Here is a 22832-nt window from a genome sequence, read left to right on the forward strand (position 1 = left end):
TGGGTCATTAACGCACGACGATAACATATGGAAATTTCTGTGTAATATTATGAACACACAGTGTATTAGACATCAAATTGTTTTTTTATATATACAAATGTGCGAATGAGGAAGTATGGGTTTGAGTATGAATGTCTGAGAGATGTTGATGAAATGAACTAAGGTTTTTTTTAAAAAAAACTTTATATAATAATTGTTTTTGTTACATGAATATTGATTCAAATGGATAATTTTTGAATAATTGTTGTCATCCCGTTCCACTGGTCTATCTTTTGCTTTATATTTATGTACTCTACCTGAAGGACCAGGGACATAATTGCTGGCATACCCCTTTATTTATAATCTAGAAGGGATAGATGACATGGATGGAGTGGATGGATGCATGTGGGGCAAGCAGATGGAATGTATGGTGCAGATGCATGCAGATTGCTTGTAATATATGTACAGAGAATTGACAGAGAATGGAGTGGGCGGAGCAGATGGAATAGGTCGAATGTAGTGGATGGAATGGATTGGGTAGTGAAATGGATGGAACAAATGAAATGGATGGAGTATATGGCATGGACGGAGCGGATGAACTGGGTGGAGTGGATGGAACGGATGAGCTAGATAGAATGGATGGAGTGTATGGGTGCATAGAACGGTTGGAAAGGTTGGGATAAATGAAATGGGTGAAGTGGATGGAGTGGATAGAGCGGATGGAACCGATGGAATGGATGGAGTGGATGGAGCAGATGGAGTAATGAGTGGAACGGACGGAGCGGAAGGAGTAGATGGAGTGGATGGAGCGGATGAAATGGATACAGTGGATGAAATGGACGGAGTGTAGGGAATGGAATAAATGGATAAAGTGGATGAAATGGATAGAGTGGATGGAATGGATAGAGGGATGGAATGGATGGACTGGATGGAATGGTTAGAGTGGACGGAATGCAAATGTAAATATCAACCTGCCCCACACGTGTACCCTGCTTTCCTGTTCCCCTTGCTGTTGCTATATATCCGTATGCCCCTCCTGTCACTGTAAACCCAGCCCCTTGCCTCTATGTGTCTGTGTGTCACTCTGGTCCTTTCCATCCTGTTCACGTGCCTGGTCTCAGGTGCTTTAAAGATAACCATCATATCACATCACTACGCTTACTCTTTACTATACACCATCATTCAACTAGAGCACAGCTATACCCTTATTAATTCGGCCTAGTTGTTTGCATACAAACACGACCCCATGAACACCTCATCACCCTATAAAACGCAGCTAGCCAAGCACATTCCGGCTAATTGTTCACATATGCATCCTTATGGCCTAACGCAGCCAGAGCTCAGTCTTGGTGTCCACCCACCAGACTGCACACATCCAACTGGTATTTTCAGCACCACACCTAATGCTAGGATGCAGCTACCATCCAGCAATTACATCAGCTGCACACATAACTGGTGCACCCACGCACCCTATGACACTATCTCTCTCTACTGAACAGAACTACTGTTCCTGAGGGAGTTCAACCTACCAGTGCTTTGAGGTCATACCAGTGATATATAGAGTGCTATATAAATGCCAAGTAACATAACATAACATGAATGGTGAGGTCTGGTGTCATGAATTTTGTAAGGAATATTCTCTATTTCGTTGCCAAATGAATGCAACTATTTTTGACTCGATATATCACCCCGTTCCTGAGATAATTAATCTTTTTTGTTTTTTGGCTTAGTTTTTCTGCATTACGTTTTATGGTGTTACACTGCCATCTACAGTTAATTTGTACAAAGTGTTCATCATCACGCATTTATGCTGAAACATGATCAACATTCTGAAGAAGGAAGATCTCAAGACCGTGAAGCTGATAGAATTCAACATGCTTTGAGACAGAACAATGAAAGTGCTGAAGAACCTGAAGCAAGAATTACTAATCAGAGAATTTGTGCTGCTAAAAAACAAAGCAACGGAACAGCTGAAGAAACTGAAACACAACTTGCTGTCAAGACAATTAGTGCTGCTGAACAGCGAAGGCATGAAACTGCTTAAGAAACTAATGTGAGACTTACCGATCAGAAATTTAAAAATTTGAGAATTGAAATAGCTAGTGGAATTACTGGACTTGAGGGGTTGCTTTGAAACGGAGTGAGTTTACCCCCATGAATATGGCCCTAGCAGTTGATACTCTCAACCTTTCTGCCCAAGTTTGCTGCACAAAATGGCAGAATTCCTGCTATTTGTGATTGCATTCATTGGCTGAATAGTTGGGGTGCGTATAAACATAAGTTGACCAATGAAACCCAGCTGGTGGCACATTTGGAGAGGAATGTTAGCAACTATTTGAATGGGTGCACGAGAGGCATCTACCACTGAAGAAGGCAGGATAAGCTATCCCCCAATATGTACCAACTCTGAGCACTTGCCCATTGGTGATACCCAAACAGCCACTGTTCAGTTAGCTTGAATTCCTTGGAAAGTCATTCTATATTGCTCTAGCAATAATATATTGCGTAGACTGGTTTGGGCCTAACATTACACTTGATAAAGTACAAAAGTCAGAAAAGCTTGAATCTAACCAGTGCATCTCTGTTTAGCTAGTGTCGGGATGCAGGTGTAAAGCCCTCAACATGTAGGGAAATAGAAGCTGCAGTAGTTCTATTAGCATGGAGATTTGGTCATTTTTGGTGTTAGTGTTTCTGTCATTTGTCACAGAATTTCAGGTCATTTTCAAAGGGATTCAATTGTGCTTTACTTTTGCCACACTTTAGAGAGCACCAGGCTACCAAGCATGTGGTGGAATGAGAGGCAGCAAAGATATTTTTATTGGTTTTCATTAGGCTACGGGCCTATTGCTGCATTAGCCAGGGGCCTGCCATCGTGCACTATACCTTGTCAGAGTTTGTAGATTTGTGTTCTTTATGGCACGAGGCCGCAGTTCTGAGCATCTGTCTTTCCATTTAATTAATCTTTATTCCTGCTTCCCCCACTGAGTATTCGGGCAAGGTCCGTGGAGGAAGAGTGAGATGCAGCAGACATATCAGTTTTTGTTGCAGAGCCTAGCTGTTCTCAGGCCCTTTTAGTGTAAGGCAGAATAGCGATTTGTGTTGTCAACGATAGATAAAATACAATAGTTGCAAAGGACATATTTTGGTGTGAACGAAGCCTTGGGTGAATGCATTGCCAAGCGTCAAAACTAGATTGTGATCATACTGTCCTCTTGGGAGTGTTGGGACAACTGGATCTGCATTAGAATGATATGGTAGCATGAATTACATATGAGAAATGAATTTCTAAGGAGTGGAGCCTCAGTTACGTTTATTATGACACCTGATTCCCAAGAGCTAGCCGGAAGGAAGTGTGCTAAGGATGGCAACATGTTTCAAAACAGGAGTTGCAAAAAGTGTTACCAAAGTAAACTACTACAAGTCCTGAAAACTAGCTGGGATTGGCAAATTGGCTGAGCTCATGGGAGAGGATATTGTTGTGTCTAATTTGCTGACTTCACTGTTCCACCCACTACATGACTGGGTCGTTTTGGTGGGACTGCATATCAGAAGCTACATTAACTTGTTTTGACCCATGAGGGTATGCCATTTCAGCAAATGTTACACGTATAACTTTAGCCAATTAGAATAAAGTATTCTCTGATGACTGCATTGTTAGGTCAATCAAATGGGTCTCCACTTAGGATGGTCACGGTTAGAGTACTAGCCAATGGGGGGGTTACTAACGTATATTGTGTTTAGATTTCTCTACAGGTGGGAGCCAATAGGGAACATGTGATTAACAAGTACTTGATATATGTAATGTAGTTACATGTTTTATTGTTTGTCTGTAACTCAATATAGGTGGATTGAAGGAGTTTTCAGTTTTCAGTTTTACGAAGCTGACTGACCCTCCCGGCCATAATGTGCATGCATTAAAATATTATTCCTTGCAAATCATGCACTCCATCATTGCTTCCTTGGATTGTTTTTTCTATTTGTTTTTTTAGCCTACTGTACACTAGGCCCTGCCCTCCATAAAGCACATCTGAGCTGATCATATTGATACATTTATCAAAGCTTGAAGCCCCAACTTAGCCTTTATTTTCTTCCCTCCCTATGCTTTAGGGATTATTCAGAAGACCCAAAACAAAGCTATGCAAGCTATTCCTAGACTGTGAAAGTGCCAACATACAACCCATATTGCTCTACTACAATGGATTCCAGCAAGACAGTCAGATGTCCATTACTCCCTGGAAGCCTGAGTCCCCTCTATCCATTCTCAAGCAGTTCCATAGTCACAAACAGAAACTATAGCTTGCCAGGATTTAATTACTCAGATAAATATTCTCCATTCCTTTCTTTTATCAGACCGTTCTGCACTCGAAAGCCAGATACATTTGTGTCATTTTGCTGGTTACAGACTAGATTGTGTCTACATATCCATTTTCTTAAATATATGTATGTATGGGATTTATAAACGGTGAACCTAGTTGGAAATCAACAAAGATTTGCATACTTTGCTTCCTAGCAAACTTCCACCACAATGAATGGCATGAATAATTTGCGTATTGCAAACATCCCCTGCGTAGCCGAACATAAAACATTCTTTCTTACTGCTGTGAGAAACCAGAAGGTGCCTCACCATCTAGTACCCGGGGATCTCTTGCTCAGGGTGCCAGGGCACGGCCATCGCCTTTGGATCCAGACCCTGGGGGTGGACCAGTGCAGGAGGATTATCTGGGTGAGGGGTCCTCTGGGAGTGGGAGTGAGATACCCAATGGTGAGACATGGTATCCCTCCCTTTTCAACACCTTTACCCGATTTTTTAGGATATAATGATTTTCCAACTCGCCCCCCATTTCCTGAACAAAAACTGAGCCGAGGAAGAGGAGGTATGAGCAAAGAAAGACTAACATTCAAACATTACACTGGATATGTCCCATTAGTATGGTCAGGCAATTGACCACAACTGCATACACCAAATACCTATTGACATTCCCCACATGGATAAAAGGTGAAGCACTGGGACACAGTCTGAGCAAGGTAAGGCAGGTGAAGGGTCAGCAGCGATGCAGGTGGCGCAGGACGACAGGCGGGGGAAGCAGAATCAAGGACTGGAGAGACCTTGGGCGTCCCGGCAGACGATCATTATCTCCAAATACTCTTGAAGGCTGCACAAGTGACCCCGACAGAAGAGAACCGTGAATCTGGCATTATGTGCGAAAGATACCAGCAGCCCTCCTGGGTGAGCGACTGAGTTGGGGAGGTGAAGCAGCAGCTGTGGTATCAATCTTGGTTCCTTGATCAAAGATGCAAGTACAGAAACCAGCACAGCCGTTGAGTTAAAGAAAGCCATGAAAGGCCGGTTTGTGTTGAAGAGAAAATGTATAAGCAGAAACAGTGTGTCATGAGAATTAAGGTTGAGCGTAAACTGAGAAGACGTAAGGGAAAGTAAAATGTGATTAAGCTGCCAAAGTATTACTGAACTGTGAATCAAACAAGTGAGACATGGAGAGAAAACAGAGTGGTCTGGGATAGTGAAATTTCCCAATTGAAAGTCTCTGTTTAAATGTGCATAGTCGTACAAGCGGAAAAGTGAAAAGCTGAGAAACCCATGAATGACAAATGTATCTGATATTAGTGGGAAAATGAATATAAAAAGTAAAATGTAAACCGAAGTGGTCATGCTGAGGTATTCATAAAACTCCTCACACATTTCAAATTTTTCGATGAAAAAAAGAAATTGTGATTTGCAAGGTCTGAGCCTGACTGAGGGAGACCTGAAGCAAACTGTGAGAAATTGTCATTTGGAAGGTCCTACCATGATAGAGGGAGACCTGTGGAAAACTGTGATAAAGTGTGATTGGAAGTTCCGAGCTCAACAGAAGGAGACCTGTAACGAACTGTGAGAAAGTGTGAATGGAAAGTCTGAGCCCGACAGAGGGAGACATATGTGAACTATAAAGCCTGAAGTTTGTGAGCTATGAATGCTGGAGGAAAGGACCTTTTGTTATGTTGAATGAACCCAAGGCATCCTGCGAATAAGAAACTTTGTGCGAACCAAAAGACTTTGTGTGACCAAGAGACTTTTTTTCATGGAAGGCCCCGGTCTGCATCATGAGCTGCATCATTGTGTCTAAAGCCAGAGTGTGTTCTAAGACCCAAGTGTGCCACCTTGTCCTGTGCTAAAAACGTGAGGAAGGGAGTTTTGCTCAGTTACCCTAACATATTGTTTTGAACACTGGTTTTTCCCTTTACATATACATCTTTCCCTTCACTCATTTACTGTATTAGAGTAAGGTCAGGCAATAGTTTATTTAGTATAGGTCATTTTGTTTTGTCTGACAAATTACCAGGACTGTGTTTTTTGTACTTTGATGGTTGAGAGTACTCCCATCTTTAGTGATAGGGCAAGTTAGAAGTTTTTCAAACCCCTCTTTCAAGTTACAATGAAGGTTTTTGAACTTGCCAATCTTGTGTCTGTGTCTACTTGTGATACCATGCCTCCCGTACACTGCCCATCTTTGTATACTGTTTCCTTGCTCAATGCCCCTTCCAGGAATCAAACTGTTCACTGGTGCAATTTGAGCCAATAAGCACGCACAGACGCTGCAGAACATCTGACTAATTCAAGTATTTTTCCTTAAGTGTATTTCCAAATTTAACCATAGATTGCACTGTCCACACACCACAGACCTAAAAGCAACATTCATCTTTGGTGACCAAATAAAAGTTCTTTATCATGTTAATGTTCAATCTGTTTATTTGCTTCAGGCCTTCTCAACTGAAGTGCATAAGGCTCTTTCATAATGACACAAATGCATCTCTGTCAGACTCCACTTTTCCTTGGATGCTGTACAAATGGGCAGTATGAAAATGACTCTGTATTTCAAATGCTTCTTACCAATCCCATGTTCCGTAGTTATGGCATCATGTGTGTGATATATCAGAAGGACTTTCAATGAGGTTGAAATCACCAATTGAATATAACATTAAACTGTTTTGCATACCAAAAGCCCATCTTGAGAATGGAATAACTTTTGGCTTTGAGTAGCACTCTTGACCCGTCCTTTCCCCTTCACAGTCAGTGTCCATCATTGTATTGTTCTCTGGGTCTAAATCATTCTCGTAAATTATTTGTAGCATAGGGCCATCTTGTTGTGCTTGTGTGGTAATCATATCTTCATCAGCAGTTTATAAGTTTTATTGCAGTACAGGAAAATCACATTCCCCTCTGCATCAAAATTGTGTAATTACTGGCATATGCATTTCCCGATTTAAATTCTCTGTTGGCATGTAATCCCCCATCACTGCTCCTACGTTTGCCAAATTGTCTGTTGCATCATTCCTGTTTTTGTCTGCACCTTGCACTTTGGAATTTCCCCTAATCTCCTTCCAATAAAGAGTCATCTAATTATCTGTAACCAGAATGTCAATAGTTTGGGTTAGTTCATCATGTTTCAAGAGTGCCTTGCCAGAACTTAACCTTTCTTTGGCTTCCCCACCTGATGGATAGTCTACAAACCTATTCCTGACATAATCAGAGTTGGTTGTAATGACCAATTCTTATATCATTCTACCCTGTTGTATGAATTGCCATGCTGCCTTTTTTATGGCAACATGTCCAACTACCTGACTATTCCTGTGTTCAATTTGGTACCCTGCAGGCAGCATCATGTCTTGCCTAACCAATATATTTCCTATCCATGCTATTAACTGTTTGTCAGGTCTGTTATTCACATGGAAAACACAACCATCTATCTAGATCCACAGTTGGTACATTGTACAATTTTTCACATCAAAAACCTTCTCAGGTGATTTACTATAATCTAAGTGATCCTAAATTTCTAGATATTGTTCAATTGGTGCACATGAGTATAGCTATACCAATCATGAGCTACCAGTCTCTTTTTGTGTGTTGGCAGTTCCTCATCTCTGCCGATAATTCCAGCATAGAGAGAACAAAGGTAATGATTCTATAGTTTGACAGATTACCTCTGTGGCCAGCAATGCCTTCCAACATTCTTCAAATCTCATCTCAATTTTCCAGAATGATTTGACTTCAGAGGCTATTACATCTATTACATCTCTAAAAAACATTTCCTGACAACTAATGGGAAAGCGCAGACACAGCGCATGAACTAAACTTTATTTCAACTGTGCCATTGACCAATGCTTTTCCTCATATACCTCCATAGTTCACTTCATTTGAACAATTTAGTTAGTGGTTGTGTAATGTCTGCATAATAACTACCTACGATATTTTGTTATGTCCAACAGACTTCTTAATCCTTTTAGGTCAGTGGGTCCTTCAATTTGTGAAGTGTTTAAACCTTTTTCTTTTGATGGTTTTGACCAGCTCTTGCACCCTTGTGCCCTGAGAAAATGACTTTCTTCCTACACCATTGAGGTACACAATTGACCTATACCAATGTGCTGCACCATTGAACTACACCACTGTGCTGCACCATTGAAATACACCATTGAGCTATACCATTGAGCTCTTGCAATGAAAGATTTGATCCTGCATTCTGCAGTTGGGTGAGTGTGTCTGATCTCCTGAAAATGCACAGCTAAATCTCTCCTTTTGAGTATAACACCATCTACAGATATTAAGGTTTCACACTTTTTACCATCTGAAATTGCCTTATGAAGGAAAATCAAATACACACACCTGCTATTTAAAAAAAAAAAACAATGAGCTGCAATGCTAGCACATTTGATTACCTTGAATGTAAATGCAAACATGTATTGTACTTCTGGTGACAATAGGACAGTCCTACATCATGTTGTCAAGTTTAAGGTGGTAAATGCCTTTGATCTGGGGACCTGTGCCAACCCTTGTTAGGTAAAATGAAAAACACATCTTTTTCTGAGCTCCCTCAAGTTGACACTTAAATGCCATTGACCATTGGGTTTAGTACCCCCAATGTGGATGTATTAAAGGTACTGTGTTTGGGGTGTACTTTCTCTCTTGACTCCATATTGTAGATTATTTCTGAAAAGGATTCTTAACAAGCTAATGAAAGACATTTCTGACACATAGATTTTATTTCATAGTCCGCAGGAAATGTAACATGCAAATTTGAACATCGAGATGAGCAGCACTCCCTCTACCTTTTGCATCCAATTTTCTTAATGTATTTTAGCATAATACAGCTATAAAGTAGCCTTTCATACAGACACATATAAAAGATCCTGAATATAATACAAAACAAATGCTAACAAGTCAATATTTGTAGGGGATTCTCTGGGTTATATTTAGTATCTCGTGTTATTTTGTGGTATTTTCGGGATGGTTGTATTTTCTTAGCTCTTGGCAATATATTGTGATACACATATTGGGGTATTCTTGTACTGGTGAGACTAATTTCAGAACACTGCCTAATAATTATTTCACCAGGGTCACTAGCGGTAAACAAATACTGGACTTGGTACATTCAATAATTAGTTCATGTTTTCATGTGATATTTTATCTACAATATCACTCTAATGCCCTTTTGACTGTGTTAAACATTAAGCATGCAAAAGAAATACAAAACATTAATTCAGCCTCTCAATGGAAAAACATTTACGTTGACTAACTTTGCTTTCAGATTTTTTACCACACTTTTTATCTCACTTTGGGCCTCATTACGACCCTGGCGGTAAGGGGTTAGCGCCATCGTTAGCTGCGCCGACCCCTTACCGCCAATCACGAGTTCCCTTTCCGCCATGGCGGTTTTTACACCTGCTTTTAGCGGGTGTAAAAAACCATGGCGGTAAGGGAACTTGGTGTTAATTACGCCACCGTAATTTACGGTGGCGTAATTAACGCCTTCCCCACTCCCATTATGCCCTATGGGGCAAAAATGGGAATGGGGAAGGGTAAATGGGGATTGGGGATTTACCGCCCCGCCAAGGTCGGAATGGGGCGGTAAATCCCCTTACCGCCATGGCGTTAACGTAGTTAGCACCATGGCGGTAAAGTCACGGCCCTGGCGGTAACTTTCCGCCAGGGTCGTAATGAGGCCCTTTGTATGTCAAATCAATGAGACTGAATGCAGAAGAAATACACTGAGACTAAATTACCTTTTCGAATTATCGTTCCTTATCATAAAGTAGAACTATGCAAGTTATACAGAATGACATGTGCACCCACATTGTAAATTCAAACATAAACACGTTTTTTCCTGCAATGGATTTCAACGCACTATCTGCGATAAAGTGCAGAGCTCTGCCTGTTGTCAGCCTTGAAGTTTGCAACAAAGCTGGCAGAATAAATACACTCTGACTTGCAGCAAAACTTAGAGAAATATAAACACAGTTTTACATGCACCTTTAAATTGTCATTATGAATGCAGCACCTAAAAATGAACAGAATTATTTAAACTATGCTATATAGTTCCAAACAGCCACTTCACACGCCCCTCAATTAATGGCATAAATACCTAGGTCTGTTGGCGATATTCCCTGACTCAGCTTGTCAGTGACACAGGGTCATCCACAGATAAAATCGCTCGTGACTGCGGCTCTTATAAGGACTGACAACCCAGGAGAGGGACAGCCTCAGCCCTGAAGACTCAGTCTGCCAAGGAACAAGGCCTCTCTTCCTTACAGAACTTCTGCCTCCTTTGTCAGTGAGTGGATGGAATGACCCAGCCCTCTCTGCCTCAAACCTTTTTCTCAAAACCCTGCATCACTCAAAAAGAACCTCCTCATGACAAATCGCCCCATTAAAATAGCATGTGATTTTCTTTGTGCCTTTGCTCGAGATACAAACTGCATCACCGAAGAGAAAATGTTACATCTCTCCAGTGCTTCCTGCCCAGAGACAATTCCATGTCTTTAGCAGAACAGATCTTACATTCCACAACTTACAACACAGCGCAGCATTTCGCCTTCACATTTAAAGTTCATTTTTTTCATTTCCAGAGCATCATGCATTTTCACCAATCTGCATCCAGCTTATATAATGGGCTGATTTGCACTATAGGTTATTATGGGAGTTATTTTTTAAATGGGTTTGGGTAAATTAGTATGTTCGTTTCATGTTATTTTCATTTTTTAGTGCAACTCAGCCCATTAAAATAGCATTGTGGCGCAAAGTGATCATTTTCTAGCATATGTTCTCTGCATTGGCATCTATTTAGATTCAGCCTGAGATACCCTTGATTCACATATACGAGTCTCACACCCTTGGCCCTAGGTAAAATTCAAACATATGCGAAAATGTGAATGTTGAAATGCAGAGCCTGGATCTTGAAATGCAGAGCCTCATTCCTACACAATAGTTCAAAAATGTGTTTTATAGGTACCCACATCTTCATCATGATCATGTGATGAATGAGCACAAAATAGTGCCCTTCAAAGAGGCTTTCCCAGTACCATTTACTATGACTTTCCACTGGACTGCCTTACCGTAAGACAATTTCATCCTCCTCCGATTTACAGTTAGGCGTTTGCATTTCACCATGTGATGCTTGCACTTTCTATCATGGGATAGCCCCACAATCTGCAGGCTCCCCATTTGCTAAGCCATACTCCCAACCTGTACCTCTAATGTGTTCACCAAGCTGAATTTAAGACTTAAACGTTCATGAAGAAGCGAGCTATGGGGGATATTCCAGCAGGCAAAGGGGACTTTTCAGCCGTTTTCAAAATTTCTAACTGTACTTGCCACTGTGCATTTTGCTAGCAAAGTCCTTAAGGGATTGCTCATGGTCTAGTTTGCATAATTCTCTTTTTAAGATGGACTTATGTCATTGCAAGGGGGTAATCGCAGGAGCAAGTCCAGCAATAGAGCACAATTTCTTAGCTTTGGTTACCAGCAACATGAGACAAGAGTACCCAAAACCAGTAGTTAAATGGTCCCTAGCCTTGAAAATAATATGTAAAAGAGTGTTTTCAGTGCTATTTACTAATTTCTAATATACATTAGTGAATAACCTCGGAACCTGACAGTTAATGCAGCTAATCCCAAATTCGACATAGAGTTATTGAACAGGGTGACTGCTAGGGCTATTAGTAAGAGTCAGGAGGCAGTGCCCTTCCAGTTAACTGATGTTGTTGGTATATTTATGGCACCAGCTTTCGGCACCATAAAGGATGATAGGAAGGATCTTCCCTTTATAGACTTTAATGATGGAATCCATTGAATGACCACCATGACGGTGTGCAAAGCTCTTTATGCCTCTGGTTTGTTGATACACCTTTATTTCAAGCTTGTAGCAAGTATTCATATCATGAGACAATGTCCAAATCATGAATGCCCATCCTCCACGAATAAGCCCCATGGACCGTGCCGGCCCCAGTCTTAGAGACCATCGGAGATTTGCTAACAATAATTGTCAAGTCATATTTATTAGAGTGCAACAGGAGCAGATCATTTGCCTACCCTAGCCACTGAAGATGTTTTCAGAAGTCACTTCCTAGGATGAGTCTTCAAGGTACAGCTGGAAAAGGTGGGTGCCAGTATGCAGCCTTGTTTTAAGCCAAGAAAAGTGGGCAAGGACTTGGTGTTTTTTTTACCGAAGTTGACAGCTTGATATTAACCCTCGTGTTACTACAGAGCAGAATAATCATCTTTAGCAGCCCCTAAAGATATACCCCACTTCCTAGCCATACACTGTTGAACGCTGCACTGAAGTCGAAAAAAGCTACATACACATTTTGGTTTGGGCTGCGCCAAGCAAATTCAACTATAGAGACCAAGGCCAAGAGGTTAACGGTGGTGCCCATAACCTTGCAGAATCGTGCAGCATACTGTTTGATTAAACGGTATGACGTTTTTGGAGTGTATCCAGCTGTTTAACTCCACCAATAGGATTCATGCAAACATTTAAGATAGAATGTCCAGCGTTTTTTGGATTGCATCTTGGATCTTTTTGTGGCCAGGAACGATAATGCTTTCCTGCTAAGAACCGAGGAAAGTCCCTGTCACACTTATTGCAACAAAAAAAAAGACACGTAGCACCTAGGCCCACCATATCAGGGTCTTCTTTATCAAATCATGACATACTCCACCAGGGCTGGGTGCCCAATAGTTTATTTAAGGATTAAATGATAGTAACAATGGTCGAAACCTTTTCTTTCTAATACCATCTCACGCTAGGGAGAGATGTCATTTCCCTGCCAATAGTATCCCCCTATTAACTTTTCCCATTTACTTCAAGAGGCTCCTTCCATAATGGCAAGGGAAGTATGTGGGGGTTTGACCAGATTGCAAAAGGGCTTGGAGTCATGGCTACAGATGATCCAATGTTCTCCTTTTACGATATCTTCAGCCATTGCTAAAAGACAGATTTCCTTTCTGAACTGCCACACAGTATTCATATCTGCAAGGCAGCTGGTCATCACACGCTTGGACTCTCTTCTATGCCTATCAAACACATGTTTATGGCACCCTTACTAGTTAGCCTGGCCTTAGTAATAATTTTGACATTATTGTTTTCGATAATATGGTTCTAGAGCGGAGACATAATGGTGTCATAACACACCGGGTTCATGTTAGAAAGTTCATTCAGTTTTCTCAAACACTGTCGTGTTTCCAATTCACAAAAGATGGAACTATCAATATATCTCCAAAAACAGTGGCTATGCAGATAGCTAAACAGCTGACAGCTGCGACTTTGATAAAGGAAAAGAGCAATATGCGGTAGGAAGGCGTCAGCCTTATTCAAATTAGGAATTTTCCAACTTAATCTGTTAAAACCAGTGTTTACGTTAAGTTGCCATAGGCTATCGTTTAGAGGTTTTGGTAAACGAACAGCCAGAGTAGCAGGGGAAAGTGGTCACTCTCCTCTCTCTGAGAGATTAACAAATCTGCCTTGTGACTAAATAAAGTGTAACAAATAAAGATATAGGGCCTCATTATAACTCCGGAGGTAGTCGTCATGGTAAAAACGGCAGGCTGCCGCCGGAGTTATGCTTTTTTTCTGGCGCCTGGCAAAGGGCAATCACTGGGGCATTCCAGCCCTGGCGGTCCCTGAAGCCAGGCGCCGGAAAAAGTTACTCCCCAGTCCCATTGGACTCCATGGGAATGGGGAGGATGGTAGCACAGGCACCATTCATAATGGTGCCGGTGCTACCGTTAAAGTCTGCGTCAGACCAGGTGGGCGGGAGGGCATCTGGCCCGCAAACTTGTACTCTGCCGGTTCGTTAATAATGGTGCCAGTAAGCCTACCAGCACTGTTGTTACCGGACCGGCAGGGTTGTAATGAGGCCCATAATCTATGACGGTAGCTCTATTGGAAGAACAACCCTAGTAAAACAAGCCAGACTATTGCCTTGGCACCTACCATTTAACATAATTGGACCAGAAGATCCTAGTAGTTTGGCATAAGCAATTCCCTGAGAATCACATGTAATTTGCTCAAGTGTAGATGTTGGGATATCATCATGCAGGGGAGAGTCAGAGGATGGGGGCAGCCCGAATTTTCGAATTGAAATCACCCATAATTAGGACTTGGTGACTTAAGTGATATCTCTTGACCAATTTTCTAACAAATGAAATGAGAGATAGGTTAGCCTTATGACTCTAAGGGTCATTCAAATTGATAATTTACAGGATAATGACTGGCTTCAACAGTTTCCCATACAAAAATGCCAGCAAGAAGCATATCAGATGTTGCTTCAAGTTTTGTGAGATTTATCACCAATTTAGTGCTAATTAAAAGAATTTTATTATGGTGGCTGTTAGGCCCGTTCAACGTCATTTTTTGTATCTATCAAGTTCCCCTGCTTCATCACTTAAATCTGTCAAACTGCCTTCCTCCTCATCTGATACACTGGATGTAGTTGGGGAGTCCTTGTTCCTTCGCCTCCTTTTGGTGCGGTGCTTGGTTTTGAAGAGATATGGTCTCCCTCGGTGGGAAGCCACTATGCCTGCTTTCTATAAAGAAGCCAGCTAGAGGCCCCTTCCGGAGAGAGACAATAAAGAGGAAAAAGCCTGACTAGGCGGAAAAAACCTCTTGGTGGTGTAGCTCCCGTGTAGTGGCAATGAGAGGCAGGTATTCAGATGGTAATAGCGAATCCAACAATCCTTGGAGAAGTGGTTTCCAAGTAGCACAGAGAGGAGGCGACAATCCTTGGGAAGAATACTGCAAAAGGGTACTTGCTGTCTTCACTGTTGACTAGGTACTGAGTGGGCTTAGGGAGAATGCGAGGCAGGTTCCACTGCAGAGATGTGTGGATAACCCGGCCCAAACATGAGAGACCTCAGTGATAACAGAGCGTGGTCTGAGGCCAACACAGGATGTCCGATTCAGAGAGATAGAAGAAGAAAGAGTGGTAAAGCCGCAAAAGGAAAGTGGAAGGAAACAAAAAAGGGAAAGTAGTACCGAGCAAAGCGAGTGCTGCGGGGAGCTCCAGGGACAGCAGCCGTAGTTCGGGGCGCCAGGAGAGAGAGAGAGAGAAGGGAAAGTACAGCGGCGTGGCCGCAAAGCGAAACTCAGTAGAAAGGGATGAAAGGAGCGAACAGCAAACTGGCGGAGCAAAGGCAGGCTCAAGGGAGAGGAGAGAACACAGAGTTTTACCCAAAGAAAGGAGAGCAGCAATGTCGGATGCCGGCCGCATTGAGAATTTACAGCCGCAGGCGGCGGCCATGACAGTTGGAAGACTATACCGTCAAATCACGCATTGGTGGAACGTGCTGTGCATTCCTAATGGCATCCGTATCTCCAGGGTCTCCACAAGCGCCAGTCCTGCAGGCGCTTGACAGTATCGTGGATCTGGTTTCCATCTCTATTTCCTCAGTCATTCAAGTTTCTTGCAATGCTCCGAGCCCAACATTTGTAACACTAGAAAAGAGACCATCTTGGCAAATGAATGGGAAAACCCAGGAAACAAATGCCAGATGACTGGCTAAGGCCAGGTCAGTTGATTTACTGGGAGAAAAGAAGACAACCAACACCAGCTATTGATGTCAGCTTCCGCTGTCACATCATCAGCATCCTCAACATACACAGATCTACCTCCTTGAATGCTGGTAGTGATCCTAACATTTATGGTAGAGCCCAATGGCAGTACCCACCCTGAACCAGCCATCTCCAAATTTGCCAGGGGCACATAAGGGGAAGAGCAGCGTCTTTTAGAATATTTTTCAAGGAATTTGCCAAAGGTGGCCCACCAGGCTGTCTCGTGGCACTTCAATAGAGTCAAGAGAACAATAATATCCATGGTGGACAGTCATCTTCATATGTGACAACAAAATCCAAGATGTCCTAAAAAAAAATGAATACAAGAAGAGGCAAACTCCCTTTCTTCCACAGGCTCAATGGGCTTGATGCCAGCAGAAAAGAGCACAAAAATGTAATAAATATATAAATAAAAACAATATAGCCGAGTGATTCAAAAAGCACTCACTGCTATGACAAAAGAGTCTCTGATATTTTTAGAACCTTTCTAGTAGCCCGTATGCTCCACAATGGGCACCACGACCTTTGGGGGAGGGAGAACTTCTCTTTGTCGAACATTGTTAGATAAGCGGTGCCAACACTGTTAGGGTTGTTCTTCCAATCAAAATAGTCTGTCCTAGCCTTCTAAGCCCAATGAGATGTTAAGTAGAACATCAAGGTTGCTAAATTCATGTTGTGGATTGATATTCTTAGTAGATTTAGTAACGTCAATAGGGGGCTTGTAAAGCCTGATATACTTCTAGAGGGAGTAGAGTACGACCTTGGCAAAATTAAAGTGCATGACTTCTTTTTGCCATTGCCCCTCGATACCCTCTTTTGGCTTTTAGCCTTCTTACCAGCCTCCCCCCGAAGGGCAATACCAAACAAGCCAAGACCTCTAGTGATGAGTTGTGTGGATGATGAACTCAGTCAGCGTCCAGAGGTTCTAATTGAGAATTTAGGCATATTCTTTTTACTCTCCAGTAATTTACGAGGGATGTTGTCCTCACATTTTTCCAATTAGAAGAGGCAGCCCTTGGGCCAAGGGTAGGCCAAGGTTCTCTGGTGTTGTACTCATCAATATGCGGTATGGAGTGATTACACGTATCAGCAATGATGATGGTTTCCTCAGCCTCAGCGTTAACACATGCGTTAAGATCAATAATGTTAACTTTACTCAAGGGATCCGTCATATGTTTGCTTGATGTAAAAGCGGGACCAATTTGATTGGCCAAGGCCAACTGCATCCAATACTCCGATATTGATGGTACACAAATATCTGAGAGGTTCTCTGTGATAAGGGCAGACACATGTCAGTGTGCCAAATGAGATGATCTAACACATACTTTTTGATGTTTGCACAGTCACACCAACATTGGGACTGAGTAAAATGTAATCTTTGATCGAACAAACCCAATAACATGAGTAGGAAGTCAAAGCCTTAAAACTCAAAACCAGGGACTACTACTATTTCAAAATAAATGTAAAACTCAAAACTGGGGAATTCCCACTCTCAATCTAAAGTACAAAAAGCTAATGACTGAATATTCTCTGGTTGGTGTGGGTTATTCTTGACAACATCCCTCACATGTTTGTATCCTAGACATGATGGGCCACCATTCAGAAAAAGAGGTTTTGCCCCTCGTTGAGCATCATGTATATTTTACGAAAACATAAAAGAATACGTTGTTTCACAAATTCAAAAATCAAATGTTTGTCTAATATTTAGCCTTTGACATTTAACAACTTTCGTTAAATTGTGTAAAATATTGTTTTTAATTCATACAATGTGTTATATTTCCTTTGACGGTAAGGTGTGGTTTTCCCGTATCAACCAAGTCAAGGACGCTACAAGCTGAATTATTACGAGGCCCTTTTGGCGTGCGAGCAACAGGATGCACGACTGGCAACGTACCCTCAGCTCTACCAAGGTAATATACCAGCAGATGTTATTTTATTTTCACTTGTACCCTATTGCTGTATCATATTATGGGGGGATTCAACGTTTATTGCACCCGGTGAGCACCATCTTAACACCCACACTTTTCCATTACTATCTAGACAATACAGAGAAGTGCTTTCTGAATACCAAGTCAATACATTAAGGAATCATCCCAGCTTTTTTTCAATGCATTCGCAGACAATGGGCCCCATTACGAGGTAGGCGGTAAGGGGTTAACGGCGCCGGTAAAGGCGCCGGAGCCGTTACCCCATACCGCCCTATTACGAGGTCCCCTTGCGGGACACGCTCTGGACGTCTGGTTTTACCAGACGTCCTCAGCGGGTCCCGCGAGGGGGCCAGCATGCTAACAACAGGCCCGTCATTAACGGGCCTGTTGTTAGCATGCTCCCCATACCCATTGAGCCCTATGGGGGCTCAAATGGGAATGGGGATGGTCCGGGTTCCCTGAATGTGGAAATACCGGGCCCTCCAAGGTCGGAATGGCCCGGTATTCCCCAGTCAGGGAACCCGGACCAGAGTTTGGAGGCAGCCATGCCCTTATTGAGGGCATGGCTGCCTCCAAACTCGTAATTAGGACATTGTCTTACAAAAGAAGTCCTGGACATGATGACAAATGTCCCCCTTTTATTGATTATTCTTCCCAAAGGGCTTCTATTAGATTGACTCACCTTGACTGGACCCTATAATTGCACTACCCCAATGATTGTGACAGGTGCTTTTCATATACTCCGGACACCAACACTCTTAGGTACTGTCATTTTGTGGTTGGTTTTTTATTGGTTCAGAACCCCCACTGTGGCAAGTAGAGTGGTTTTGCTGGCTGTTCACCCCTTTCCCTACCAACCTCATTTAATCCCTACTAAAAACTGTCTTACTTCATTCTCGATGTGTATGAGTGTTCTAGTCCTCCATTCCCACGAAAATATATATGCCAGAAACTTTATATGTCAACCTGTATTGAGTTCTAAAGAATTAGTCAAAAGACTGATCCCTACTTTAGCCACACAAGTCCATGGTATCTACACCAAAGAAAGTGTATTTCAATGCAATCACCCGCTGAAGGATTTATGCAAACATTAGCTGTTGTTGGTGTCATGAGGAGGATGAACAGAATGCCTGACACATTTCAGCTGGTAATTATTTATTTATTGATTGAGCATTTGGTGCTTCAAGGTGCCACAAGGCAAAGTGGGAGGTACAAGGGGATTAAATAACAATGGCAACAGTAAATATACAATTGTGGTCCCACTAGGCTTTGTGACATTCAAACGTTCAAGTTCTGGGGAGAGAAAAGCAGGGATAGGGAAGGTTGGCATGAGGGGAGGGGGAAAAGGTAAGGCAAAGTGCTGGAGAGAGCCAGGGAGGGAAGCGCCAAGGGGTGCCAAGGGAGGAGGCCACTGGCTAAGTGCTTGGGTAGAGTAATCCCAAGACTGTGATGCACAGTCACCAGGGGGCCCGCAAGGGCAGTGCTGACGGCAGAGATGCTGGTGTTGACTGGGTAGAGGGCATGGTAACCTGTGAGATCAATGAAGAACCGGCCCACGAGTCTCAGCAGCTGTGGGGTGATTAGTAGGGAGAAAGGGAACGAGTTGGAGAAACGCAGAGTTTTGAAAGGTTTCCAGAACTTAAAGAGGTCCAGCTCAAGTCTGAGAGGGGCAGGGAGGCTGTTCCAAAGAGAGACACCAGTCGAGGAGAGAGACCTGCCCCCACTCTCTGCTTGGAGAAGCGTTTGACAAGCAGAGAGTTGGAGTTAGAGGAGCAGGGGGTTCTAGCAGGGATGTATGTAGGGAGAGAAATTTGGAGATAGCGGGGCCTATGGCCCAAGAAAGTCTTGTGGATGATGCAGAGGGTCTTCAATTTGATCCTCACAGCCACAGGGAGCCAATGGAGAGATTTTATGGCTGGAGAGATATAGCCCCTGGCTTGAGGCCAAGAATAAGTCTTGCAGCCCTATTCTGGATTAGCCAAAGGGGACGTAGGGCAGAAAGGGGGAGATGGACGAAGAGGCTGTTGCAGTAGTCCAGCCTAGGGAAGACCAGAGCTCTGGTGACATTGAGCTTGTGGGGAAAGGTGAGGAAAGGGAGAATGCCTCAAATGAGGTAAAGCAGGAAATGGTCCTTCTTGGCAAGGTCAAAGATGTGAGGGGTGAAGGAGAGAGAGGTGTCGAAGATGAAGCCAAGGTTTTTTTGGCCACACAGAATGGTGAGGGTAGAGGGCCCAAGGAGGGTGGCCAGAGGGTAGGAGGGAAACAGGGTGCATGTGTCCCAATGAGAAGGATCTTCGTCTTACTGGCATTAAGACAGAGATCGTTAGCTGCACATCATGCCTGGATGGCGGACAGACAATCAGGAATGAGAGAGGAGGAAGAGGAGGTAGAACAGGCAAGTTTGAATGAAAGCTGTGTGTCATCGGCATAACACCAGAAATGGGGAGAGAAGGAGGAGATCAGATGACCAAGAGTAGCGAGATAGATATTGAAGAGCCATTGCGATAGGATAGAGCCCTATGGGACGCCAAAGGTAGAGAGTGAGGTGTTGGAGGAGAAAGGGCCCGGTTGCAACTGGGAAGGGCATTTGGTGAGAAAAGAGGTCAGCCAATCCAGTGCCTGGTCCATGATGCCAAGGGTATCACAGAACCGTTTTATGAGGATAGAGTGATTGACTGTGTCAAAGGCAGAAGAGAGATCGAGGAGAATGAGAACAGCAGGAGAGTTAGAGTCAAGATTTGCAAGCTTGATTTCACGAGTGTTCAGGAGAGCAGTTTCCATGCCTCTGGATGCCCGGAATCCAGATTCATGGTCATGGAAGCAACTAGCAAGTTCAGTATGGAAAGTTAATTGAGGGAGGACCAATTTCTCCAAGAGTTTACCCAGGAAGGGGGTGGTGGAGATAGGACGATAGTTAACTTGGCAGGAGGGGTCAGCAGATGTCTTATTTAGCAGAGGGTGCCCAAGGGAGTGCTTGAGGGATAGTGGAAAAGAGACAGTGGCAAAGGAGTGGTTACAGAAGTCAGCAAGGGCTAGGGCGAGAGTGGCGATGTTGTCCTTAATGGTTCTAGAAGAAGTACCTCTTTGCATGAGACCTTCATAGAGAGGACAACTTTGGAGACCTCAACGGTGCTATGGGCAGGAAGGAGGAGAGTTGGAGGTTTGGGTGAGGGGAGCCAAGGGAAGCAGGGAGCAGGATCAGGAGTGGGGGTGGGGGTGGGGGAGGTGGAGAGTGAGGATATGATATCCTGAGTTTTAAAAGTGAAATGGGAGGCCAAAGTGGTGCACAGGGCCTCGAAAGGAAGCAGAGAGGTGGAGACTGCAGTTGGATTGGCAAGCTCCTTGCAGATTTTAAAAAGTTCAGCTGTGTTGTTAGTGGCTACAGAAATGTGGGGTTGGATGTGGAACCTCTTCTTGGAGTGGATAGAAAAACAATATTGCCTTTGGAGCAGGTGACAAGCCAGTTTGTCAGAGGATGAACCTGAGGTCTGCCACTTCTGTTCAGAAACTGCACTTACATTTCAGAGAAGCTAGATCTGAGTCATACCAGCCACTGCACTTGGAGGCAGGCTTCAGATGGATCCTCATGACAGGGACAAGGATGTCAAGTGTGTTAGAGATGGACGGTGAAGGTTGGTGAGCGCAGTGGGTGAGGGGATGAAGGTGGAGGCAAAAGCAACGACTGATACTCGCTTCCTCGGTCGAATGATGGTGAAGGAGGCTGGCAGTGTGGGGGGCGGCTCGGACAGAGGGCAGAGGGGCACCAAATGGGAGGAGAGGAGAGAGTGGTCTGACCAGGAAGGGGGGGGGGGGTTGGTGATCGGGTTTGAGATATAGATGTCTTCAGAGAGGAAGGCATTCAGAGTGTGTCTGGCTGAGTGGGTCAGGCCAGAAGGGAGAATGGTAAGAGAGAGGGAGTCACAGAGGTCACAGAACTTAGAGGTGGCTGATTCAGGAGAGTCGAGGTGCTTGTTGAAGTCACCAAGGAGGAGGAGTTTGAAAGTAGAGGTCAGGCGGGACAAGGTGAGGTCAGTCCATTCAGAAAGGTAGAGAGAGATAGGGCCAGGAGGCCTGTAGAGGGTGGCAAGGGTGAGTGAGAGTAAGAGAGGCCCCGAGCCTGCAGACGATGCATTCAGAAGAAGTGTAGGGTTGAGTAGGTATGATAAAAGAAGGGACCCACCCAGTCAAAATAAGGGCCTCGCCACCTCCGGGTCGTTAGGGCCTTGGTTTGGAGATGATTTTGTAGCCCTCCAGGAGGAGAGGGTCAAGAGCATTGACCGAGCTGGTATTGAACCACGTCTCGGTAAGGATGAGGATATCAAGGTCAAAGGCTTCAAGAAGGAAGCAGACCTCAGAGGTGTATTTGACAGCAGACCGAGCATTTAAGTAGCTAAGTGAAGCTATTTACAACCTTTGAACGTTTTTCGAGGGGGGTAAATGGGTGTGGTACTCCCATCAGTGGTGTTAGAGAGGTAAAAGAGGAGAAAAGAGGCATTGCGGAAGAAGGAAGGAAGTTAATGAGAGAGGGTAGGCACAGGTCAAGAAGGAGAAGAGTAGATTTATAAACTTGGATCATGATGTGATAGACATTAATTATGGTATGCAGTGATTATATCGAATAGAAAACTAATACAATGTTTACAAATGAAAAAACAATGAAAACAAAAATAAAGAATTTTGGGTAAAAAATAAAAATGGGGTTGGGAGTGGGAATAGTTGTTTTGAGGTGGGGGAAAAGTATTACTAAAAAAAGGGGGGCATTGGGGGAACCCCCCCATAAGACAACAAAAAAGTAATCTGTTATTTTGGTTTTAGTTTTTTTTATTTGTTAAAATGTCCTTCGTTGTTTTTTTCTTTCAATGAAATCACATGTAAGCATTGATGATGCACCTAGAGGTTGAGAATGCCAGCAGTACTTTCAATCTGGCACCACCATTAATGGGTGAAGAGGAGAAAGGGGAGAGAGTGGAGACCAAGTGGGGAGTCCATAGGTCCAGGCAGAGGACAGAACAGAGGATATCAGTTATAGTCTGCCTGGAAGTGGTAT

General features: G+C 43.4%; 1 protein-coding gene across 1 annotated transcript in view; it reads left to right on the top strand.

The window, feature by feature from the left end:
• Window positions 1-22832, top strand: part of HAPLN2 (hyaluronan and proteoglycan link protein 2) — a 342449-nt gene that overhangs the window by 240775 nt on the left and 78842 nt on the right. The window contains exon 4 of the mRNA XM_069607159.1: window positions 17651-17767. Within this exon, the coding sequence (XP_069463260.1) occupies window positions 17651-17767 (117 nt within the window). The remainder of the gene's footprint in view (window positions 1-17650; window positions 17768-22832) is intronic.

The sequence above is a fragment of the Ambystoma mexicanum genome, chromosome 1p (assembly GCF_040938575.1).
Source record: "Ambystoma mexicanum isolate Mex_15411 chromosome 1p, UKY_AmexF1_1, whole genome shotgun sequence".
NCBI classification, from domain to species: Eukaryota; Metazoa; Chordata; class Amphibia; order Caudata; family Ambystomatidae; genus Ambystoma; species Ambystoma mexicanum.